Below are 26,993 nucleotides of genomic sequence, written 5' to 3' on the forward strand. Positions count from 1 at the left end.
TTCAAATGATTTTGCCTCAGAACAGACTGGAAACATGGTGGCAATTTTTAAGACAGTTGGCATCCAGTGTCTCTTTCCTGAGAACTAGCCAGACTGTCACAATATGGCAATGCTCCAACAAGTAAAAACTAATATGATCACTTCAGAAATAGTTACGGCATCCCAGTGACATCCAGTATGCTGGATTTGGTACAGTGAGGATCAAACCCTTTGTTTTTGAAGATGGAAATGTTTACTTTTGCTAGAAGAATCTTATCTGAGTATGAAGAGTGGTGAACAGATAAATTACCATGGTGAAATTAAGGACAATTAAATGGACACTCTTCAAGGGGGTTATAAGGGTTAACTAATCTCTTGAAGCGGGGATCTGTAGAGGCAATTATTGGAGAAAAGAAAATTATTCACCTGTAATTGTAGCTCTCACAGTATATTTCCCCTTTGCAATTCCATGGTCATCCTAGTCTCCCTTCCCAATTATTTGGGGTCCTTCACTGGTATTTCAAATATTTTTGAAATATATATATATATATATATATTTTATTTCAAATAATTTCCCCATGTTTATTTCCCCCCCCCCTTTTGTTCCTCACACGTTCTTGTCAACTGCTGGAAATAGCCCATCTTGATTATCACTACAAAAGGTTTTTTTTCTCTCCTGCTGGTTATAGCTCACCTTAACTGATCACTCTCGTTATAGTGTGCACGGTAACACCCATTGTTTCATGTTCTCTGTGTGTATAAAATCACCCTTCTGTATTTTCCACTGCATGCATCTGATGAAGTGGGCTGTAGCACACAAAAGCTTATGCTCAAATAAATCTATTAGTCTCTAAGGTGCCACAAGTACTCCTTTTCTTTTTGAGAAAAAAAAATTGGGTCTGCAGCCTTTTGTATAGCCTTTCACTGAAAGTTTGTATCCATCAGAGGATATGAGCATGAACCACATGGTCACTGTTTTCTAGGTGGTTTCAGAGCTGCAGCACAGATAATCACCATTTTCAAGAGGGAGCCTCTGCAGAAGCAGTATATAGTGATCACCACTGAAACATTAATATTTACCCACAGGTATTCACAAAATTGTATCTGAGACAATTCAGTAGTTCCCTGCATTTAGACCACTGCACTCGAACTGCAGTTATAAAGTAGCCTGTCTCTTGATAGATGTGTTTCCAAGATACTATACACAAAGAAAGTTCATATAGATAGCAATTAGAGTTGTCTCGTCTGTCTAAATCTTTGTGGAACAAGACTTAGGTCTGATTAAGTTGTTTTATCGCAAATGGAATAATAATTAATAAAATTGCTCTATTTTTTTAAACTGAATTTGGGTTCATTGATTTTGTTTCAGTAACCCTAAGTTGCCAAATGCTCTGAAATAGCTGTCTTTTTAAAAAGAGAATGAAATAATTTAATGCATTTTTTTAATTGTGGGGAAAAGGAACAAGGCATTATAAGGAAAGAAGCTGGTTTTGGTTTTTGAAGACATAATTAAGTTAAATGTGTTGTATTCTAGTTTCATATTCCATTTTTACCACAAAGTGAGTACTAAATAGACTTGCACACTGATTTTGCATAAATTGAGCTAAATTCGATAAAAATGGCATAATCAAATATTAAGATTAACTGTTTGAGTAGATGTGAAACACAGAACAGAAAAGTCAATAAGAAAAATATTGAGCAAAAAAGAAAGAAAGAAGAGGAACCAACAATCGGAGGTGACGCCGGGGGGGGAAGAGGGGGCATGCAGAGTTAACCGCCCCCCTCCCCCCAATTTCTGAGAGTACAGAGATGCTCTTGCAGGGCTTGCTCTGCTCCATCTGCTGGTGCAGGAGGGAGGATTTGTCCTTCTCCTGCTGTGTCTCTTCCTCACCCACCCCTGGCACTTCCAGCTCCACTGGGCCCAGGTGGGAAGCTGAAAGGACAGTACAGAGCTGCTTCTAATGCTGGCTGACTCTGCTCAAGGTCGCAGTCTGTGAGAGACACAGTGCTGGGGAGGTGGTGGCAGCCCAAGACTGGCTCATAGGGACAGGGGCTGAGCGAGCCAGAAATGTGCAGAGGATTGGGGGGCTCTGGCTCACTCAGTCAGCCCCTGTCCCCAGCAGCTGGGACAGAGGGGGAGCAGGCTGCTGCTGCCTCCCAAGCCGGGCTCTCTTGCAGACAGCCGCTGCGTTGCACTGAAGCAGTGACTCTGAATGGTCAGCCTCACCCTGCATGAGAAGTGGCTCCGTCCTGCCCACTCTACTCTCTGTCTAGGCCTGGATGCTAGGGACAGGGGCCGAGCAAGCCTGAAACATGCTGGAGGGGAGGTGGCATGGGAGAAGGACCAAGACCTCCCCCCGCACCCAGATAAGTCTGGTGGGGCAAGTGCGGTAGCCCCAGGCCAGGAATAGGGTGGGGGGTCGCTGAGGAAGGTGCCAGGAGCAGGGTCCATGGGCTCAGTCGGAGGTAGGGGGATTGCCCGCACCCCTCCCCCTGCTGAGGTGTCTGCAAGGGCACAGGAGCTCCAGGGAGACACTGGTGCTGTGAGTCTCCCTGGGGCTGGAGCCAGCCCTGGCCTGGCCCAGAGGCACATGCTCCCTACTCCTGTGGCCCCAGCCCCCCAGGAGCCAGCAGGATTAGCTGCCCTAGCCCAGGGACGTGGGGCTGGAAGGTTCCTCCCAAAGGCGACACACGGGCAGTCACATGACTCCCCTTTACATTGTACCCCCCACACTATTAGCGGCACGAGTCATCTCTGCCAACACCATATGGGAAAAAATGAGTGGATGGGTTGGAGGGTCAGAAACACAATTTGGAGGGTCAGAAACACAAAGATTATAGAACAAGCAAAAGGGACTAAAACGTACACTAGACTGAAGAAATAAAATGGAAATGGCTAGAATATATTGCAGCAGGAGACAATCAAATGGATCACAAAATGAAAATCTTGAGACAGAAAGTGAAACCGAGATAATCAGCCAAAGCTATGGAGCGCATCCAGTAACAGTGAAAAGTACTTAAGAGGAAATCTCATGGGTTCAAGAAAAGTGGAGGGTCATTCACCTGAAATTTGTTAAGTGGGACACTATCATCAAGAAACTAAAACAGCGCCCATTTTGGGGTATGTGGATGAGAGACAAGTCCATCTGTAATTTATATTTTGTCACAATGGAAGATGAGTTGGGCAATAATGAATGCTTCATGGTAGGAGAAATTAATCAAGGATTTTTAAGAGGGTCCCATTGTGACTGTATGCACCGCTGTATTTACACCCTATGCACTGTTGTGATAATCTTTGTACAAAAAATACCTTGAGAGGTATCATTTGAAAACTAATAACTCACTGATCATTAATATTACTTTGTGATGTATGTACACGGTGTGTATTCAGAGTTATGAATATATGCTAGAATTACTACTAAACTGCGTTTAAACCAAGAACGTCAGGGGAAGTTGGCAAACAAGTCTGCCCTAGACAAAGGAGTGTGTATTTGCTTCTCTGACCAGTCCAGTTATCTGGCAGAGACAATGAAGGTCCATTTTGATGTAACAGGTGAACAAAGCTATCAAGCAAACAAGTGCAGGAGGAGACAGCACCTAACAGGAGAGAGCAGTGCAGTCTGGGTTTTACTTTTCAAAGAATGCATTGCAAAAGTTTACTGGTATATAAAGACAAGGGGTCTGAACCTCACGGAATACGCAACTTAATTAACCGATGGTATACAATATTACTATATTATAAAAGGGCATAGTGAGTTTTTTTCTGAAAACTGATGACAGTGGTGATTAATATCATTGTGAAATGTATGTATTAACAGTATATGAAAAATATGGATACTTAATATTCTCTAAGCTGAGAATGCCCTATCTAGATAAAAACTCCTTTATATGCAAGTTTTACATTCAGAATCACACACAAAAAAATTACATCAAAAGAATGTTATTAAGCCTGCAAAGTCAAGCCCTCAAAACTTATTCATTCTGACATTTCTTGTTGCCTGTACACAACCCATTTCTTCCCTGTTCCCTCCAACCTGACTCCTGGTCCCAGTCCCATTCTCCTCAACCAGTCAATCCCAATTGCCACTCCCCTGGCTTCTGATCCCAGTCATAGTCTCCTTACCCAGCAAATCCTCATCTTATCTCTTCAGATTCCCTTTCCTCAGTACCAGTCTCCCTTCCCCATTCCTAGCCGTAGTCCCAGTCTCTTCCCGGCCCACTCATAAGAGGTACAGTGGAGTTGGAACAGCTTTCTGGCACTTTCTGCTCTCAAAATGGCATCCTTCACACAGCGTGACCTTGCAGCGTGACCTCGCATGTTCCAGTTGCGTACAGCCCATTCAAGACCTTGTCTACATTACATCATTTTGTCGACAAAAGTCAGGTTTCGTACATTCCAATGCTCCTTCTGCTGCCAAAACTCTCCTGCTTTTCCAACAAAATAAAACTACCTCGATGAGAGGTGCAGAACTTTTTACGGCAAAGTTATATCGACAAAGTATCAGTGTAGACACTGCGGTTGGTTATGTCACTGTAAATGGCCTCCAGGTGGTGTCCCACAATGCCAAATCTGACTGCTCTGGTCAGCAATTCAAACTCCGCTGCCCTGCACCCAGGTACACGGGCATCCGCCCCTCCCCCTTTAAAGGCCCGGGAACTTTTGAAATTCCACTTCCTGTTAGCTCAATGTGGACAGCTCACATCACATCTTCCCAGCTGACCACGGCAGCTCCACGCAGCAAATCCTTCCCACTTGGAGCACACCTGAGTTGTTGGATCTGCTGGCACCGTGGGGAGAGGAGGCTGTGCAGTCACAACTCTACTCCAGTGGCAGGAACTTAGATATCTATGGTCAGATTTCTCGTGGATAAGGGCCACGAACGGGACATGCAGCAGTGCTGAGGCAGGCATACCAGAAGGCAAGGGAGCCAAACTGTTGCTCTGCTGCTGCACCAAAGACCTGACATTTCTATAAGGAGCTGGACATCATCATCAACGGCAAACCTAACTCCACCACGAAGAGCCCCATGGATACTTTGGTGGGGCTGGAGACGGCAGACTCAACTCAGAGGACAAAGTTGTGGATGGAGGTGGTCAAATTGGAAGACGATGTGGAGCACACGTCAGGGTCATCCAGTGGTGTGACAAGTCAGGACCTCTTTTCTCATAACTGTGTGTAACTCTGGAGGGGTCTAGCCAGTCCCAGCAGTCCATCTCTGGCACGCATAATGCGGGAGAGGAGAGCTCTGGTAAGTGATCCTTTTGAGTTGATGCTGCTCGGTTATATGATGTAGAGCTGTCCTTTGTTTTGTATATTCTAGAAGTGGGTGAAGGGATAGAAATGTACCAGACTAGCTGTGTTTGTGTGTGCTTCATATTCCCCTGTGCAGCTAAGCAGTGTAGTGGAACAGTGTGTTAATGCGCACGGAGATTTCACAGAAATCCTCCAGGGAGATCTCTAGGAAACTTTTGTGGAAGTAATGCCAGTCCTCTACCGAAGGTTCCTTGGCAGTGCTGCTTTGTTCCTTCCCTCATTGTAGGAAACATTCCTGCGGCAATCGCTTATGCAGGGACCAAAGCAGCACACAGGTGAGCGGCATAGGGACCCGGTCTGACGCTGCTCATCATACAAGAGATGCACCCTTGCATCCTCAGTTACCCTTGAGAGTGAGATATTGGCTTCAGTGACCCCCACCTGTGGAAAATGGTGGCAGAATTTACAATATTGTCCCTAGTTGCCTGCAGTGATCCCCTTAAAAAAAACACTGAGATCCTTTGTCCCATCTTGAGCACCCCTCCCCACTCTCCCCAGCTGAACACTCAGCACATTTAGGGTGTTCGCTGAGCTGGACAGACAGAAACTGATTTGTATTTAAAAAGAGGTGTATTTTACTCTCATGATCTGATGCGGTGCGTGAACTAACAATCATGTTTCTGTTGATTGTTCCTTGTGCTTCTGCAGCTGCGGTCTTCTGGGGAACTTCGTACACAACGGCAGAGCGCCTCTATCAGATGAAGAAGCGACCAAGGAGGCCATGTTCCAAGAGATGCTCCAATCCTCAGAGGCCGAAAAGAAGAATGCAGGGAGTAAAGAGAGACCTTAAAAGGAAAAATTTAGAATAGACAGGCAGGCCAAAAAGGAGAGCCAGGAGTGAATTGTAATGGGCCACATGCGGATGATAAAAGTGATGGGAGGAGCAAACAGAGATGTTGAAGTCCCTAATCATGCTTCAGGCAGAATACATGCATGCTCGACCCCCTGCAGTCAATACAGAACTGTTTCCTGTCCCCTCCCCAAACTCCTCCGACACATCCCTTGCATCTTCCCAGCCCATCTCGGTGCCCTGTTTACTCCACCCCTCCGGACAGCTTCCAAAATGATAGCTGGACTTACACACAGTTATGAGAACCTACACTGCCCTTCAGTGTTATCTCCCTTCCCACAAAGCCTTTTGTGTGTGTGTGTTGTTAATTGGTATTTAATAAAAATATACTTTCTGAAAGATAACCAGTCTTAGTTTTTTCTCCAAACCATGGTAGTTGCTGCTGGAATTAATACACAGTGGCAATTTCATCATTTGCTGACTACAAATCCTGGAAACGAATCATCAAAATTTACATGCAAGGGGTGGCAAGTTAACAGAGCGTGGCAGAGTGCTGTATAGAAAGACACATTACTGGAGCTCATTGTCAAAATGTTGCCTCAAAGCCTCCCTGATTCAAGTAGCCCCCATTGTGCTCCTATAATAGCCTTGATATCTGGCTGTTCAAAATCAGCCGCCAGGCAATCCGCCTCTGCACTCCATCCCAAGGGAAACTTCTCACCCTTAGCCTTACAATTATGATGAAGCGCACAGCAGGCTGCTGAGACCATGGGAATATTTTCCACTCTCAGGTCTAACAAGCCATAAAGGCAGCGTCAGCGGGCTTTTAATCTGCCAAAGGCACATTCTACAGTCATTCTGCACCTGCTCAGCCTATTGTTGAAGTACTCCTTGCTGCTGTTCAGGTTACCCGTGTAAGGCTCATTAGCCATGGGAGTAAGGGATATGCTGGGTCTCCCAGGATCACTATGGGCATTTCAAAATCCCCCACTGGAATCTTCTGGTGTATCATGCACCTTCTTGGACCACCCCGCATTGATGCCAGTGAAATGCCCACTACGATCCACAAGCAGATTATCACAGGAAAAACAAAAGGTACATCCCTAACACCAAGGCCATCCTATGCAAAATTTCATGTCTCTGCTCCAAAGAATAGGGATGTAAGAATTATTCGAAGAAAAGTTATCTGAATTTTTGAACATAAGCAAACAAATGCATGTTCCCTAGCTTTACTCTCAGAAACAACTGAACTGTTTTTGATGAGATTTTCTAAAAAATTCATCCCGAGATAGACACCTGGCATGAAAAATTGCAGTCCAAATAGTTAAAGTTTGCCACAGTTATAAACAATTGTAAACAGTATTATTCTTGTCAACTGTTGGAAATGGGTGACATCCACCTTGATTGCATTGGCCTCGTTAGCATTGACCCCCCCCCACTCCCAATTTGGTAAGACAATTCCCATCTTTTCATGTACTGTGATATATATACTGCTTACTGTATTTTTCACTCCATGCATCTGATGAAGTGGGTTTTAGGCCACGAAAGCTTATGCCCAAATAAATTTGTTAGTCTCTAAGGTGCCACAAGGACTCCTCGTTGTTTTTGCTGATACAGACTAACACGGCTACCACTCTGAAACCTGAGTAGTATTATGGGAAACATCAGGCACCCATAACAAAAGGTGGTGCTACCAGCCTGCCTGTAATAGGCACAATGTCATTTACAGTACTGCTAGTATGAGCAATCCCTGAGGACTGAATGGGAACACAAGAATTACCATATTGGACGAGAACAATGGACCACCTAATTTGGTATCTCATCTCTAACAGCGTACAATACCAGATGCTTCAGAGGAGGAGCAAGAAACTCTGTAATGGAATAACTTGGTCAATGGGGAAGTTTCTTCCCAATCCCAGTCAGTGGTTACATTTATGCCTCCATGCATAACAGTTTATATCCTCTATTCTTTTTTATCCTACCGAACATAACTGTGGATGCTCTGATTATCTATACAATTACCTAATCTTTCAATCCTACTTGGCTCGTGAACTAAATTTCTCTTGTGGCACTGAGTTCCACAGGCTAATTATGAAATTCCCATTATCAGCTTTAAAATTCTGCTTTTCATTTTCATTGATGTTTCCTTGTTCTTCTATTTCACCTTTCTCAAAATACGAGTGCCTAATTCACCTTCTTCGTATCATTCATTATGGTACGTCCCATCATTAAATTAAAATCATACAGGATTCTAGTTGAGAAAAAGAAACACATACTGCATCTCTGATAATCAAAGTCCTTAGGGAAGAATCTGTTTCTCCCTACTCATCTGGAAAATTAACACAGATTTCCTGCTAAGTCTTGCAATATGTTCCACTGGTTTGTAGAACAAATCCTTTCTAGATTTTCAATACTGTTCATCTATGATCATCAGAAGATATTGGTCTCAAGAACCAAGTTGTTTACAAGGGAAATGAACAAAAGAACAACTAAAAAAGAGGATACAAGGGAAGATCAAGGTAGTGGATAATTTATGCATATTGAGAATGGCCGTAAAGCAAGAGGCAATTCTTATGCTAACTAACTGAATCCAACTTTAGTGCTGCACAACTGACTGTGCAATGTAACTTCTTCTGGCAGCACCCTTAGGTGCCGGGTAAAACACACAAGCAAATTCCATACATACTGTCAGCAGTTCACAGTTTTGGTAGCAGTAAGAAGCCCATCAAGTATGAACAAACAGCTGATGCTGGGAATAAATGAAGTCTTTGAGTTTCCATTATCTCACATTAACATAGCGTAAGTGCTGCAGTGTGAACAATGGAAGTCTCATTCACAGATCATCAGCTAGCACCCGGGCATCAGGATTGCCTAGGCAACAAGAAATGGGAAGATACTGAGTGCTTGTAAGGAGTATTTGGATAAATCAAGAAAAAAGAAATGCTTTGGAAGCAGGATACGGGGGGTGAGAAAACCTGGATTTGTGCTGGAAATGGCCCAACTTGATTATCATACACATTGTAAGGAGAAAGAGAAAGGAGTACTTGTGGCACCTTAGAGACTAACTAATCTGATGAAGTGAGCTGTAGCTCACGAAAGCTTATGCTCAAATAAATTGGTTAGTATCTAAGGTGCCACAAGTCCTCCTTTTCTTTTTGCGAATACAGACTAACACGGCTGTTACTCTGAAACCTGTCATTGTAAGGAGAGTGATCACTTTAGATAAGCTATTACCAGCAGAAGAGTGGGGTGGGAGGAGGTATTTTTTCATGCTTTGTGTGTATATAAAAAGATCTTCTACACTTTCCACAGGATGCATCCGATGAAGTGAGCTGTAGCTCACGAAAGCTTATGCTCAAATAAATTGGTTAGTCTCTAAGGTGCCACAAGTACTCCTATTCATTTGTACAAGACACAGTAGCTTTTGTTCCCACAGAATAGTTTACATCAATATCTGATAAACATTCCACAATTTCTTCTACAACACTGCACAGTAAGAAAAAGAGTTACTCTCGATTAAGGAAATGTCTCTCTGCAAGAATGTAAAAGGTTCAGAATGTGCTTTTAATCACCTGCCTCACACTTTTTACATGCATGTGGCTCTTGCTTCCATTATAAAGGGCTCATCTACACACAAACTGCACAGACAGAGTTGGTCGGAAAAATTTTGAAAAAACAATTTTTCATCTGAATTTTCTACTTTGTCAAAATCTAAAGTTTTTGCAGAATCAGTTTACTTTTGACAAATTACTGCTGGAAACCTGCCTGTCTTCCTGCCAGGTCACACCAGAGGCCTTGGAACTTGACAGCCAGTACTCGGAGAGCTTCGAGTCTCCCTGATAGTCCACCAGGTTAGCTGCCATGGAGCTGCAGACTGAAATTGACATGATTCTTAATTCATAATTCTTGTCAGTCTTCTGCCTACTACTGAAGAGCAGTCATGAAACTAACAGGAATTATGTCAATTTCAGTCCACAGCTGCTAGGGCTTCCAGGGTTCCTGGCTCAGCTGCAGCCCAGCTGGTAGGCAGCTGAGGATTCTGGTGAGCATATTTTGTTTTGGAAACACCACATTTCAGTGTTTCAGGAAAAAAAATAGTGGGTTTTTAAGTCCTGTGAAAATTTTTGAGTTATTGTTTTTTCATCCTGAATCTGGATGAAAAATGTTTCTGAAAGCTTAAAAAAACTGCAGAACTAAAATGTGGTTTCTCAGCCATCTCTGTGTAACTTAAATTGATTTAAACAATGAGAGTTTTCTTTCTACACTCTCATATCTAATTATATCAGTTTAGCTTGTCCTTGTAGCAGTACACTGTACCAGACTTACATTATAACATTTGAATGATTAAATTAATTCATATATTCTAGCATCCACAGGCTCTATTTTTATAGATTTTTAAACTTAAAATATTCTACATAATTTAAGTCGAGCAATAGGAATATTTGTATACACTCACAAATAAATATACACTATTTGGAGAAAGAAAAGGAGTACATGTGGCACCTTAAAGACTAACAAATTTATTAGAGCATAAGCTTTCGTGAGCAAGTGAGCTGTAGCTCACGAAAGCTTATGCTCTAATAAATTTGTTAGTCTCTAAGGTGCCACAAGTACTCCTTTTCTTTTTGCGGATACAGACTAACACGGCTGCTACTCTGAAAACTGTTTGTAGAGTTTTTCTAAATGAGAAAGTTGCACTGGCGTAACCTAAAATGTGAATTTAAACTGATAATATTTAACCAGTACAATCCCCAGTGGGGAGCTCATTTTGATTTAAGAGTGCCTTAAGCTGAAGTAGAATAGCAATAGGTGTAAGTTAAACAAACATATGAATCTTAAACCGAAATACAGCACATCTACAGTAGAAACTTTTGCTGACATAAGAATGTTGATTGGGGTTGGTGGGGGTTTGTGACATTTGTAGGCTGGAAAAAGCTCTAGTGTAGAAATGACTATTTGGCACAAAAAAATACTTTTGCCGGTATAGCTTATTTTGCTTGCTGAACCAGTGTAAACTACAATCAAAAGCACATTTTTGCTGGAATAACAGGTGTCTTGAGCATTAGGAGGATTTTTCTGGTATAGCTATACTTGTAAACTTTTAAGTGTAAATTAGCCCTAAAAGTATTCACACTTTTCTTCATTAGGAACAAAGGGGTGTTCTTCAATTGAGTTAACTAACTTTAGGTAGAATCCTAGAAGACAAGGTAGTCTCTAGTTTTCACATGAGCTAGCACATTGAGTAAGACCCTAGGGTTTGCTGCAACCTGCTAACTTGTGTGAAAACTACAAACTGATTTGACTTCACTAATATTTTTACTTCAGTTAACAAGTTAAGAACCTGCCTTTTTCCCTAGTGATGACAAGGCAACAGGAGTTTGCACTGGTTGAAAACCCATTTTATTTAAACCAGTAGAACTTTTGCATGCGGATAAATTCCTAATTTAAAAAATGCTGATGTTTTAGAGTCTGCATTTACATTACAGGAAATTAGGAAGGAAATTAATTTTGCTCTCCTGGGTTCTGTTCTGCTTATACATAGTTGCAGGGATCTACAGCTAGAAGGATGGGACTAAACTGATCATGAAATCAAGAAATATTTGCTCGTGCGCAAGGGTACAAATGCACCCAAATATTCAAGTTGTGTGCACTTGATTTTAAGTAAAAATAGTAAGTTTATATTCAAATTATATGCAACCTTCTGGCTTCTGTCAAGCTGAAAGGATGAAATTAAGACTTGCAGTGCTTAGGTATCGCATTTTAAAAACCATAAACACTTACACATTTTACATTAGATAGTACAGTAGAGACATTAAATGTTCCTTATATCGTGCAGGTGTTATTTTTGTTCCATTTATTTAGCATTTCATAATTATGACTAACTCAATCAAAAGAAAATATTTTTAAAAATGTTCACAGCATTCTGTCTAGAAAAATCAGTGCTCAAAAATACTAAGAAACTTGTGTGAAAACTGTAAACTGCCCTTGAGGAAAGAAACACATTTACACAAATCTCAATCCTACATTATTCATCACAAATGTGACAAATATTGTCCAGACTGGCAAAAACAGTATTTAAACAGTTATTAAATAAGTCAGCTGCCTCAAAATTCTAATAAAGTATCTGTTGGATCAATGTTATCCACATTCAAAGATTTTAAGACCAAAAGAGAACTGCAATCATCTAGTCTAAACCTGCTACATACTACAGACCATAGAACTTCCCTGAATTAATTCCTGCTTGAACTAGAGCCTTGTCTACACTACACAATTAAGTCGATCTATGTTAGATTGACGTATAAACACCACAGTAATTACTGTGGTTTTTCATGTCCACACCATGCTCCTGCCAGTGGCGCGTGTCCTCACCAGGAGCGTTTGCACCAATTTAAGTGCGGCAGAGCGGGGCGCAGACAGCCTGGGCTGCGTCGCCCTAACTACATCGACCTAAGTGCTACACCTCTTGAGGCGGTGAAGTTATTAGGTCAGTGTAGTGGGGGACTTGCATCGATGGGAGCACTGCTGTAGCGTAGAAACTTATAGAGTTAGGTCGACAGAAGCTGCCTTACATCAAGCTAACTCTGTAGTGTAGACCTGGCCTAGAATGCATCTTTGATAGAGCTATCTTCCTTTTTTTAATCTGAGAACCAGGGAAATTTTTGCATCAACATAGTAAAAAGAAAACAATGTGTATGGTATTTAATTAACCTAAAGTTGATATGAAACAAAAAAGAAGAAGAAAAACAAAGAGCAATAAGACTACATTAAGCAGGAGCAATTTTATACTTCTAGAATGAGTAATTTTTAAAGTATCTGGAAATGTGTGTGTGTTTATATATTATAATTCGTTACACCTATTATTCCTGGTTCTTTCCCAGTAACCATAACACTTACACTCTATCATGAAAGGCTATAAATGCTACAATTATCTGAGCATCTGAACAAGGATTAAATACCGAACCTTTATTATTAGGTATCCTAATTTTTTTCCTATCTGGACCAAACCCTTGGAAAACAAACAAAAACAAAAACAAACAGCAAAAAATTAGCTGGCTCCTCCTTCCCTGTCAGATACTAAAGGCCAAATATTTTACAGTTTGCCACACTGAGTGCTCCAGAAACTACCAGCCTTGATCCTAGGGTCCTCCAGAGTCAGGCTTACCTTTTGTAGTTCTAAGGAGGTCCATGTGCCTGGCAGAGGAATGGGTATATAGCAGATAGAGGAGGATGTATGCAGTGGTGAGCTGGAGCCGGTTCGCTAGAACCGGTTGTTAAATTTAGAAGCCCTTTTAGAACCAGTTGTTCTGCAAGGGACAACGGGTTCTAAAAGGGCTTCTAAATTTAACCGGCCAAAAGTGGTGCCTTAGGTGCCGACTCCACGGGTGCTCCAGCCCTGGAGCACCCAAGGGGAAAAGTTGGTGGGTGCAGAGCACCCACCGGCAGCTCCCCGTCCCAGCCCCAGCTCACCTCCCCTCCGCTCCGCCTCTGCCTCCTCCCCTGAACGCGCCGCCCCGCTCTGCTTCTCCGTCCCCCAGGCTTCCCACAAATCAGCTCTTCGTGCGGGAAGCCGGGGCAGGCAACCGGGCCGGGGGGGGCGCAGGGGAACCGCTCCCCGCCCCAGCTCACCTCCGCCACCCTCGGCCTGAGCGGGAAGCCGCGGCCTGCTTCTCAGCCCTCCCTGGCTTCCTGCTGAACAGCTGACTCACGGGAAGCGAGGGGGCGGAGAAGCAGGGCGGGGCGGTGGGTTCAGGGGAGGAGGCAGAGCAGAGATGAGGTGAGCTGGGGCCGGGCGGGGAGCTGCCGGTGGGTGCTCTGCACCCACCAATTTTTCCCCGTGGGTGCTCCAGCTCCGGAGCACCCAGGGAGTCGGCGCCTAAGGCGCCACTTTTGATGTGATCAGTGGGGGGATCGGCTGCTCCCTCTGTTCCCCCCCTAGCTATGCTCCCCTGCCCCTAGGAGCCAGAGGGACCTGCCAGATGCTTCCTGGGAGCTACTCCAGGTAAGCACCACCGGGACTCCCCACCTCGCCCCCCGGCAGGTGCCTCTGGCTGTTAGGGGTGGGGTGGGCACTCACTACGGTGACCCACAAGACCCTCCTGCCCGGTTCTGGGGGCAGTCAAGGGACAGGGGAGGGGGTGGATGGGGCAGGGGTCCGGGGGGGCATCAAGGAACTCGGGGGGGGGGGTTGGATGGGGCAGGAGTGGCGGAGGTGGGCAACGACCCCCTCGTGGGGTGAGGAGGGAACCCGTTGTTAAGATTTTTGCAGCTCATCACTTGACGTATGCATTGAAGAGAGCCCAACTCCTGCAAGTCTTAGGAAGTCAAGGTAGAAAATCCTTTATACACCTACAGCCAAAATTTATCTGGAGATCGAGAGAAGAGCAGGTCTTTCCCTGCCTCCCTGTGCACCTCTTACAGTGTGCAAGACTATGGACATCTTTGATTGCCACATAATTTAGGTGTGATGTGCTTCCTAAATCACGGGCATCTTGCTTATATCATAACCTGTATCCAGAAATAGCTACTGCAAGTGACATAATCATCATAGTTCCTGTCCACACTACTAAAGTTGTTATACTACTATACCTAAGAGTTCACACAGAACGTACTTCTCACCCAAAGCAAGATTTCCTGAGGTTTACATTTTCATATTACTACATAGTATCAGTTTCTGTCAAAGAGCACACACAAATCTGAAAGAAAACCAGTAATCCACCATTCAGAAGGATCCACTGATTTTTACTGGAAATTGATTTAAAAATAAATTAAAAAGCATAATACATGCATTTAATTTTGAAAATAACCTGAATTCTGACACAGTACTGACGCTGTTTTGAACTAAAATATTTTAATCTAATAGATTAAATTAAGCATATGCTTACCTGATTTGAGTATCTCATGCTAACATTCCGCTGATCTTGTGGAGGTATGTAACGCCCTATTGGATCAATGTCTTTGGGATTTACTAATCCATCAACTGAAAGTAAACCACAATTGAAACATTATTAAAGAGTCTGAGCACTTTCAAGGTAACATGTATTCTATTACCAATATTATGTAATCCATTAGTATTACTTTCATTAATGTAGACACATAGCATAGAAATAGCAGCTTCAGGTACTATTTTGAAAGGACCACTACAGTCTCTAAAGACAGGCAATCAACTCCCAAACTCTTTTCTCACGCAAACTGACCAAGTGTTGCCTTAAATCCCTTCTCAATAACAACATCTCTTCCCATGTGTTAATTTCCCCAAAGCATCCTACAGCTGCATTTGTTCCTGGATCTGTGCTCATGTTTGAGATAGGTGACAAGCCATAATGTGCCAAGACTGTGATGGGGCTTCTGGCACAATTAAAGTTGTGACCAAAACAGCGAACATCCACCGAAGTGGGTATAAAAGCCCAACAGCCATACATAGCTTGTTCAGCCGTGATGGCATACCCATTATAACAAGGAAATCATCAGGCACTCATGGATGCTACAAGAGAAGGTGAATTTCCCCTATAAACACTCAACTCTGACAGCTTGGCATTGAAAGAAAAATTCGCTTTTAATCCCAAAACTGACAGTCACCCATAGCCCTAAGCACAATGGAAAGCCTGCAACACACACACACAACTGCGCTAACCACATAACAATGTTTAGCAAAATAGGTGTATACAATTGATACAAAACACCAACCTGAATGTCAATAAAAAGGAAAGGAGGGGGAGGGTGCAGGGCCATTGTATTAATGGTGAGTGGGGATTATGCTCTCACTCCTTGGAATTGAACCTTATATTAGCTCACAGGGAAGGGAATAAATCAACAAGTCAGTGGGATTCAAAACTATGAGTAGAATAGTTGAAGAAATGGCATAAGTTTTCAGGTAAGAGTATTTGTGCAGAAAATTTTTGCATTCATCCAATATCATGTTACTCATCTGACCAATCAAACAGTGATGATTCATACTGAACACTTGCATATAACTGTTAGTGATCAAACTGTAGTAGTGAATGCAACATGGGAAAAAGTTAAATAAGAAGATAAGAGGAAAGACACAAATGATAACTTAGGAAATGATTCAACATGATTAATTACAGGACAGAAAAAGTAACAACAGGAAGGGAAAGAAAGTAAAACAGAAGCAAGGGGATGTAGCAAGTAGAGCTGGTCAAACAGCACTTGGCAAATATTTCATTTGATTTATTTTACCAGTATTCATCAGCTACAGAGCTGATCAAATACTATTTAGCAAACCTCTTAGATTAATACCATTGGAATTCATCAAATATATTCAATACCTATTTCTTTCAGTTATTTGACCAATCTTAATAGGAAGTGGCATCTAAAACATTAAGTAAACGATTGACTGCTAATATTACAATTAAATATACTAAACAATAAACAGTACGCAACTCCTTTATTCACTTAATTTGCAGCAAACTTGGCCTGGTGGGTAGAAAGGGGGTGGTGGTACAAGTATAGTCTCACCCTGGCTAGCAAGCTTATTGCTTCACTGGGAGGAGTCACATTCATTTTTCAGCTCTGGTCAGAAGAATGGGATCATAATTGGCAAGTTGTGAAGAAATGTGTCCACAAGACCAACCCTCTATGAAGATGTCTACTTTGTGAAAAAGCGCCACCTCTCCTAATGCACAGAGCAATATTGAAAAGTGTTTGAAAGTTGATAGAACTTTATTCTTATGAATATCCCCCACTCTTTTTTCTTTATTCCCAAACTTTATTCTCTCATCGGATCCTTGACTTTGTATTTTAGGTGATTTACCAGCAATGACAATTTTCTCAATCTCAATGAAAATAACTAATTCGTTTAGTCATTATGGAGTTCTAATTGGTGACCTAACTTTCTAAGGAGTTTCGAAGTTAGGCCAGTCATTGGCACAATAAACCTTAAATCTGGCATTTCCTGTTCTGAGTGCTTAATTGTGCAACCTTCAAGTTTTATTAAAGGAGTTATTGGTTCAGAATATAATTTTAATGTATTAGGGTGGAGTATATGATGTTATAATGCTGGCAGGGGAGTGAAAGCAAAGGTTAGTGGCTGAAGGATAGAGAAGTGTATGGGGGGGTGGAATCAGAGGAAAGCTTGAAACTTTAAAAGCTGACAGGATGTTTCACACGTGAAGGAACATGGGAAAACACACAGGTACACTGCCATTGTAGACAGTCCCATCAAACCATCCCCTCCATAAACTTACTAAGCTCAGTCTTGAAGCCAGTTAGTTTTTTTGCCCCCACTACTCCCCTTGGAAGATTGTTCCAGAACTGAACTCCACATATTTATCAAAGGAGAGGTCGTCACGGATTTTTATATATATATACATACATATCTATATACACACATACAAAATAACTATCCAGAGTCCTTCAAAACTTAAATCTGGATATGTATATTGGTTTAAAAAAACGTTGACAAAAGAAATATATGTTTTATTACTAGCAGTGTGATAAACATGGTTTGAATCTAGTTTTATCCATTTCCTCTTACCCAGGAGTTTTGCAATGATGTACAGTGCCTGTCCCCACAAGAAAAGCTTTCCATCACGTCCACTGTTGCTCGGAAATCGTTTCTGACTACCAGGATTTTTCTTTTCTAATTCAACAAAGTCAGCTGGCACATAATAATACCTGGGTACAACAGGATATCCTGTGGAATTTTAAAATAAATACATTACGTAAATATATAAAACTATTTCCCTTATAAAACTGAAGTGAATTTAAAATGGAAAAAATATACACTGATAATCTGTTTGAACTGAAAGGTTGCCAGCATTGTGTTATCCTTCCAAGGCAGTGCAGACTGAGAGCTATATTAAACAGTACTTTATTTATCCCTGAATATCATTTTTACATGATTTCTTTACTGAACAAATGTACTGTCTCTTAATATTCTATTCAGAGCAAAGCAGAATGAATATTTATTTACAGATAGCAAAAAAAGGTATGCTGTCTAGAAATTAGCAAAATACTCACGGATAATCAAAATTACTTGGAAATAAAGAGGATTTTGCATTTCTTTACAAACTCAAAATTAGACCCATTTTTGTGAAAAAAAAATCATAAAGGTAAACAGATTCTTTTCAAGGAAAAATAGCTTTATAATAAATCATGTGTAAATTCCAAGTTTTTGCATGTATTCAGTGCAAAGTTAGATATTTAATCAAAATCTTGCTTTAAGTAAAATTTAACTTCTATGAAATTGCATGAAACAAAATGGCACAATTATTACACTGGCACACAGGAGGATAGAAAGTGGTGTTCCCATGGAATTACCAAGTGTGTTTCTGTGAATTACTGATTAGTAGACCTTATTTCATTACCAGGTAAACTGGCTGAATCAACCATTTAAAAACAGATTTATAAAACGTCTAGATGATTACAGTATGATTTGGACAAACCAGCAAGCCCTTTGCAAACAAAAAGACTGTGCCTCACTAATTTTCTAGATTTCTTTGAGCATTTCAACAAAACAGACAATGAAGGCAAATCAGCTGACAATTTCTCTGGACAAAAAAAAAAATCACTCACAAGAGGCTAATACAGAAATTAAGAAATAGAATGACATGTGAAGTACTCTAAGGGACTAGAAAATGGCTCAAAGTCAGAAAAGTTCAGATCAAAAATAAATGGTGATGACAAAGGTTAACAGTCAGCACACAAGATTATTTTTTAAGATCATGTTGCTTAATGTATTAATCAATCATCTGGAAAAGAGGATGATCAATGAGGTGGCAAGATTTGCATTGTGGTCGGCTGCACTATGACAATTCTTAAGTTCTTGTGAGCAATTGACTCAGTTTAATTAAAACTGCAAGATCCAGGAATGATACAAAGACTAGAAGATTCTTGCATAGACAAAAATGAATACCATAAAATCCACAATGCCATAGATGTGTAGAATATCTGAATATTATTAACAAAACACATTATTCTAGGAAACTCAAAATTTTAGGCTTGGATTATCAATATTCTAAGCCTGAGCTCTATTCAGACCATTTTTGTCGTTTTCATTTAATCCGGGTCTCCTTATTCATTGTGGAAAAATACCCATTTAGTCCATCTGTGAGCTTCCTAGTATGCAATTCCACTAAAACTGTAGTTTGAGTGATTTAGAAGACAGAACATTCCAAATAATTCTAAAATACTGTTATTTTCACAGCATGCTAAATCCAAACTAGAATCTGTATCATATTCAAATACTGAATAATTTTTAGAGCACTCTTGCTGTTGAAGCTGAGAACCAGTGAATAATTAAAGCAGTTACTTATATTTGTCTCAGAGTGGAATATTTTGACATTGGGAATATTAGTAACTAAACTTTCCAAGCATAGTCATCGTAATCTTTGTAAATAATGAAACAAAACAAACAAAAAAGGGTTTCTGAGTAAACCTTGCATTTAAACCATCATCAATTCTTTTCCCAGATAATGAACTCCTTTTCTAATTAGATATGTTTTTATGGAAGAAAAAAACCCTAGGTTTTATATTATAAATTATAATAAAATTATGATATTATATATTATATTAAGTGCTGTGAAGCATTACTCTCATAACAATATATTCTCTCCACATTACTTTGATCTTCTGTTGCTACAGTATTTGCAAAAAATTTAGAAAACTTAAGTATACTTTTAAAAAGTTCAGATAACCCAAAGGAACCTACAATTCCTTGAAACTATCATCGCACACTACCTTCAGCTGACTGTTGAAGCAAAGGATCCAGAAGCTCCTGATATTCCTTTACTTGTTCTGCATTTCCTCTAAAAATTCCTACAAATAACCAAGTAAAATTTCAATTAATAAACAACTTTTTTTTTTTACACTTGAATTTAGCAATCATGAAAAGGTCTATACTAACACCGCTGATGATTGGACCCGAATGAGTTATCTGCAGAATGGATCCAGCACAGGCAGTGACAAAGCAGTGTCCCCATGCTGCCCTGCCAGTATGTCTCAGTCCTGCCTTGGAGGGAGCACTCTATGGTTTTGTCTATGCAGGAAAGCTTTTTTGGGTATAACCTAAGTTGTGAATTTAAACCAATACAGTTATATCAGTATAACCCGCACATGCAGTCACCCATTTCAGTATGAGTGCCTTTTTTCAATTTAGTTTATACAAGCTGGGAAGAAGTTTAAGCTAAAAAAAGCCACTCTTATACCAGAATAATCACGTCTATATGGGGGATGGGGGGGGGGAGACTTATATCAAGGTAACAGTTCTGCTAAACCTTCCCCTCACAGAGGACGGCTAAGGGCAAGATGGTAGTAAAGTCTCTATGGCCATATTCTTTGACCTTTGCTGAGACTGTCAAGGAGGAGGCTGGAAGTGCCAGCTGCAATTTATTTTTTAAATGATGCAATACGTGTCCACTTTTAAAAAGTCAAATGAGGCAACCAGACTCATTTCACATAGGCTTCTTAACAGCCACCCAATAGTAAAGCTAGAGAGCTAGTATTCTCAGCCTAGACTTTATATCCCACTGTACATGCTCTGAGCGATCCAGTCTTTCCTGGGCAAGCTCTAGGTCTTTAGGATGGACTTTTCAGATACCTGAAAATTAGGTGTCCAACTCCCATTGAATTTCAAAAGAATTCACGTGCCTAAATCCTATAATGCCCCTTTGAAAATCCGATCCAAAAACCCTTAATACATTTTATGAAGGCACAGTATCTTTAATACCAAGAGCAAAGTTGGGAGGAATCAACTACGCTTGACCTTGAAGGGGTAAAATTGTGTCTTGAAGGGGTTTGGGGACGGTTTACCAGCTAGGAAAGGTGGAGGGAATTTGGGATGTGCTAATTTCCTTTAATATACATCAGCGCTACTCTGGAGCTCTAAAGCTGATTCTCTTTTGACGAATAGTAACAGTCAATTTTCAAACTGTCATAACATCTTATACTTGCTCCTCCGTTCTGCCATCAGGTTCCCCTTATACCCTTGTCGCGAAGGATTTCTGTAGTTTCCAAAAATCACAGAGAATAGCAGAAAACGGGCACGGCACTTCCCAATAATGAAACTGGCTTGTCTAGCACAATCCCCTTCTACACTCTATGATTCATCCACAAAAGATTAAAATTGCTAAATAATTTTCTCCTCAGAAAGGCCCCACAAGGAAAGTACCCTGGTACTGAGTCTGGAAGAAATACATCTGTGTGTGACACTGGGAGTCCTGAAAACATAGACCACTAAAAACACACGAACTGGAAAAAAAAAATAGTATGATGCTCAGAAAAAAAATAAACAAAACACATTTTTATTAAACATATAAAGTTCTTAATCTACATTTCCCTAAACTCTAAAATTTCTTCTCATAATCTGTTTTAAGCATACCAATGTGGCCAACTGGCTATTCCAATTAAACCAGGACTTTGAAAAGAAGTCTAAACTCAACCTTCATAACAGAATGTTGATGGGAAGTTATCTGAACACACTATTTAGAGGGTTTTTTCTTTTTCACCCAATTTTGTAATACTAAAGGGCAAGAAAATATCTTAGCAAACATATTTCCATATATTTTGGAATACTGCTACGTATACAGCATATGTAAGAAGAGCTAAGGAGAAATAAATGCAACAGAAAACAAAACTGCAAATCTTGGCAGGTGAAGGTTTGTGCAAGGAAAAAGGGCATGTTAAAAACACATTGAGACTATACAACAGTGACCTCTCGTCAACATACTTTTGAGCACTGTGTTGACATGACAAAGAAATGAATATTTTGACAGCGTTTATTTGCAAATTATTTCAATTACCAGATGTTAGTAAACAAAAATCATCACAAGCTGCATGTGAAAATCCAGTTGCCATTTATACCAAACATCTGGAAAAGGGCAAATAATAAGTGTGACATATGCGAAATTTAAGAGACAGCTCCTGTTAATGTTAAAAGAAAATGCAAAATTAATTCCAGAATATATAATTTTCAGAATCTCATCCACTCCTCCCAATTTCAAACATTAGAAAGTTGTGATTTGACAGACAACAGAAAAGCTGACATGTATATCAATAAAATATTGGAAAATCTGTGTTACCTCATGGTATAACAGAACAAAATGCTTTAAGCCAAAATTAATTATTGTAGATGTGTATATTTGTTGGGAAATGTGTCATTTTATTTTAGAAGAACACAGAAGAATTTCATTGCTGTGATGATGGTTATTTTTTTAAATGATCAGTGACTGATTTTAAGAATCTCTGTTACCACTGACTATATTCCGCTATTCCACTCAAGCCACAAAGCTCAGAGTACCTTTGCTGAAATAATTTCCCCTGTAGATAAGAGCGGGTTGGGGTGGGGTGTTATGTGATGACAAACTGCTTCCAACAGAGTCAGCATTCATGGTAGGGGTAATTTACTCTTTCTGAAATTTCATTTTCCCTTTCCAGTTTTATTAGTCTCTCTCTACATATTTCAAATTTTGTATTAACTTTAGGTGCGGAGAGTTGGAGATTCAGAGATGTTTTTTCTCCCATACTGAGAAACATATACTTTCTTTCGTGGTGATGGTTATTCTGACCAATATTTTATCCCACTATGGCTTCTACCACTAAGTCATGATATAATGTAATAAGATTTGATTCAAAAATTTGAAACGCTTGTTTACTTCATGTCTTTCAGCCAATTGCCTCCTTTGATCATTGATTTTCTTCATTTGTTTATTTTACAACCAGCGGACAAGGTACTATATATATTTTCCTGGGTGGCAGTTGGATGAAGGTTTCTCTGGCCTGCCATGGACATTCTATTTTCTTTATTAACCCACAGTTGTTTTCATCACTACATGTTTAATATTACAGACCAATGAGCAATTTGGAAATAGCAATTTTCCCACATGCAAATAGAGAACTTATTTTTAGAGTGGCATTATGGCGAAGACACCAAGCAGCCTAACTACCTTTTGTAGCAGAGGTTTTTGAAGCCTAATCTTGATGGCAAAACTTATTACAAAAAAGAGAGCAGCAGATATTAGTACTCTGAATGCACACATGCACAGAGGCAGCTAAATTCACATTTATTTTATTCAAGAAGATGAAGATATCAGAAGGGAAAGGCTATAACTGTTTTTTAAAGCTATGAAATTTGTAGTTTTTCCCTCAGCTTACAGAAGTAAGAGAGACAACATTCTCTTAACCATTCCCATCCATAGTTAGTAGAACAGTAAACATTTTCTGCTTTTCTAAAGCTCCATGTGAGGGGAACCTATCAGAACCTTCTCTGCAGCATATTTGGCTTCCTTGTGAAAACTGCAAATGTCTATTCCTAAAGGAAATGTTCATTTGTGTATTGGCATCCTTACCACTCCTAACACTGTAGTCTACCTACCCAAAATAGAAAATCTTATCTACTGCTCAGATAATAAAGGGAATTTCTTGGAAACAAGGCATTTTAGTCCAAGTCTGGAATGACAGCAGAGGTAGGAGCTGTGTATGAATTGTAGCACCTTTCCTTTTGCAAGCACCGCAATTACAAACTTCAAAATATTCAGGTTTCAGAGGAACAGCCGTGTTATCCTGTATTCGCAAAAAGAAAAGGAGTACTTGTGGCATCTTAGAGACTAACCAATTTATTTGAGCATAAGCTTTCGCGAGCTACAGCTCACTTCATCGGATGCATACTGTGGAAGTTTCCAAGTTTCTTTTTTCAAAATATTCAATAGACTAAGGATGGGAAAGTGGAGATGATAAAATCTTGCCTGAACTACATCCTTGTACCAAAACTGAACTAAAATCTTTTAAAAGGTTCTGATCTACTCTGTTGAAATCCCCTCTACTCAACCATTTTTTCCAAAACTTCCTTGGCTACCTCCATAAGAGCTTCTGCTTCCCTCCCCTTCATTGTTCTCTTCCACACCTTCAACAATTCCAATAACCTCTCTGACATGTCTCCGAAACTTACAGGCATCTTGTAAAGAAATTTAGCTTTAGTATTCTCCTGCCACCAAGAGATCTCTGAGTTGCTTATTTATCCTCTCCTGCATTCTGCTTAATTTACCACAGCACACCCACTCCTTTAAAGATTTGCTGCAAAATCCAGCTTTCCTGTATACTGCTCTTTAGAAGCCCCACTTTAACCTCTTTCACACACTGGAGTTTGGTGCATCTCAGGTCCATTGAGAGAGAGAAAATGGGAGGTACCAAGTTCTAGTAAACACACAGCCAGGTACTGCAATGGTGGAGTCCCTGATAACCTAAAGAGAGCAAGAATGATGGATGACAAGAGTAAGGAAGAAGATTAATGGTAGGCATTTTAGGGCCCATGGATTAAGGGAGGTGATTGCTGGCGAAGGAAAGGCTAAGCCGCTCCCACAGGTTTAATTAAAGATTGAAGCAGGATCTGAACTTCTAGAATTGTGTACTGTGTCTGTGAACCATGCATCGTTATTATTAACTTAAATGATTGCTATCTGTGTCTTTGATTTTATTCAAAGAAATGGTTCACCCTAAATATCTGAAATAATTCATTGTATTTGACTCATGAGACAGACCTATCAATGAGACATTTGTATCACTGAATTACAGTTTACTCTTGCAGGGAAGGAAAATAATTTAATTTCTGTTCTCTACGGACCAGTCTCTAATGTCTTTACCAAACACTAGCGTCAAGCCATACTTACCATCAATCATCATGAAAATAAAAAACAGAGGAAATTCACACTCAATCCCATCAAACAGCTAAAAAGAAAAAAAAAATTCAACAGTTTAGTTTAAAAGAAATGCATTCAAATACACTTTTAAATCAGAGGATAAAAATGAATACAAATTATTATTTTAGTACATTAGTTCTTCATTTTAAAAAACAGATAATTTTTCTTGTTTCATGGAGATTTATTGTGCTTTTAACATGTTATAGCATATATTCAAGTAATAAATTTACATAGTCTAAGTTATATTCTCAGCAGAAGATTTTTTATTTAATTAAGACACATCTGAAAGTATTTGAAGGAAAAATGAAACTTAATTCAGACAACCTTTACTGATAGACATTAATATTCAAAAACACAGTGAAATTGTTTTTAATATACCCAGACTGTAGCCAACTGTGAAATTAAATTAAGTGATAAATAACCTGCCTATTTGTTATGTGAAACCAGCTGTTCATTGAATTTAAATGTAAGCACATTTATCATCAGACAAATCAGTGATTAAACTGCTGACTTAACATTCTCTCAGAACAGCACATGCAAAGATACAACACATCTTCAATCAAATGGACTGCACAATTCTGCGTAATCTAATAACTCAGAAGTTTTTCCAGTTTGTTTCCTCCTAAAGAAAAGTACTGAAACATTCTCAATCTTGGAAGCTCACATTTTCACATGTGAGAAGAATATGATCTAGAACAAATAATATAATGTTCTGAAATACTAAATACAAATTTACTTAAATACTAAAAGTAAAAGTTTAAGTAAGGCCAGCATTAGACCACAAAGGGCAGAGCCACAGGCTCTCTCAGATGTCCAGAGAGGCCTGGGCCAGTTCCAGGTTTTGAGGCCCCTAGCCATTATAAAAATAAAAAACGATGACACATGGTCTCATCTTGTGCCATCAGAACAGACACATTTTTATTAATATTTATGAATATTTTAAACTCTATAATATGACAAAATCTATCAGTTAATAAAAAAATTTCTTTTATCAAATCACATCTCTTATTTGCTTAAATTTGCAGCTCTAAGCTGAGAGAGAGTGTCACATTCTGGTCCGATAGGGATGTGTATAAAAACAAGTTGCGAAACTGATCAAATGCAAAAAAATTAACAAATATCTAAATTTGAGGCCCCCCCCCCGAGCTTGAGGCCCAGGCCAAATGCCCTCCTGACCCTGGGCAGATGTACAGTAACTCCTCACTTAAAGTCGTCCAGTTAACCTTGTTTCGTTGTTACGTTGCTGATCAATTAGGGAACATGCTCATTTAAAGTTGGGCAATGCTCCCTTATAACGTTGTTTGGCAGCCGCCTGCTTTGTCCACTGGTTGCAGAAAGAGCAGCCCGTTGGAGCTAGCTGGTGGGGGCTTGGAACCAGGGTGGGCTGGCAGCCCCCTATCAGCTCCCCGCTCCCCTAAGTTCCCTGTGCAGCAGCTGCCCAGCAGGCTATCAATTGCCAGCAGTTCAGCTGTCCCTCCCCCAACTGCCCTGTGCTGCTCCTGCCCTCTTCTTTGGAGCTGCTCCTGGGAGCCTCCTGCTTGCTGTGCAGGGAGAAGGGTGGGGGTGCTAATGTCAGGGTGTCCCGCTCACCCCACTCCTGCCCCCTGCTCCTTTACTCCATTGGGCCATCTCCACAGAGCAAGGGGAGCCGGACAGGGCTCAGGACGGAGGGAGCTTGCTGGCAGCAGCTGCTGTCTCAACTTGCTGATCTACTTAAAAAGGCAATGTACTTAGAGTGGGGTCAGCGTACTTAAAGGGGCAATGCACGTCTCTCTTTCTCTCACACATGGTGTGTGTCTCTGTCTCTCTCTGCCATCCTGTCTCCCCTCCCTCCATTCGTGCTGACTTATAGAGTGTGAGGCTACATTAACAACAAGGTGTTAACCCTTGAGGGCTCAGCCTAGTGCTAGTTCATCATTTAGCAGTACGGCATTCCCTGGGAAATATCCCATCCTCTTCCACCCTTTGACTTCACCACCTCAACGAAGCTTCACAACCATCATTGCTGTGTACTGTATTAAACTGTTTAAAATGTATACTCTGTGTGTGTGTGTGTGTGTGTGTGTCTTTTGTCTGGCAAAAAAAATTTCTCTGGAACCTAAACCCCCCTATTTTCATTAATTCTTATGGGGAAATTGGATTTGCTTAACATCGTTTCGCTTAAAGTAGCATTTTTCAGGAACATAACTACAACGTTAAGCGAGGAGTGACTGTAATTCAAAGTTAAGACCCTCAGTCTCAGTACAACCATTTCCACTCA

General features: G+C 40.4%; 1 protein-coding gene across 8 annotated transcripts in view; it reads right to left on the reverse strand.

The window, feature by feature from the left end:
* The window catches only part of PHKB (phosphorylase kinase regulatory subunit beta), a 222,832-nt gene that overhangs the window by 66,837 nt on the left and 129,002 nt on the right, over nt 1–26,993 (reverse strand). For all 8 annotated transcript variants that reach the window (XM_043526045.1, XM_037877750.2, XM_043526046.1 and 5 more), the window contains 4 exons: nt 24,704–24,761; nt 19,782–19,859; nt 17,578–17,736; nt 14,966–15,060 (listed from right to left, as the gene is read on the reverse strand). In XM_043526045.1, the coding sequence (XP_043381980.1) occupies nt 14,966–15,060; nt 17,578–17,736; nt 19,782–19,859; nt 24,704–24,761 (390 nt within the window). The remainder of the gene's footprint in view (nt 1–14,965; nt 15,061–17,577; nt 17,737–19,781; nt 19,860–24,703; nt 24,762–26,993) is intronic.

Source organism: Chelonia mydas, chromosome 12 (assembly GCF_015237465.2).
Source record: "Chelonia mydas isolate rCheMyd1 chromosome 12, rCheMyd1.pri.v2, whole genome shotgun sequence".
Classification (NCBI taxonomy): Eukaryota; Metazoa; Chordata; order Testudines; family Cheloniidae; genus Chelonia; species Chelonia mydas.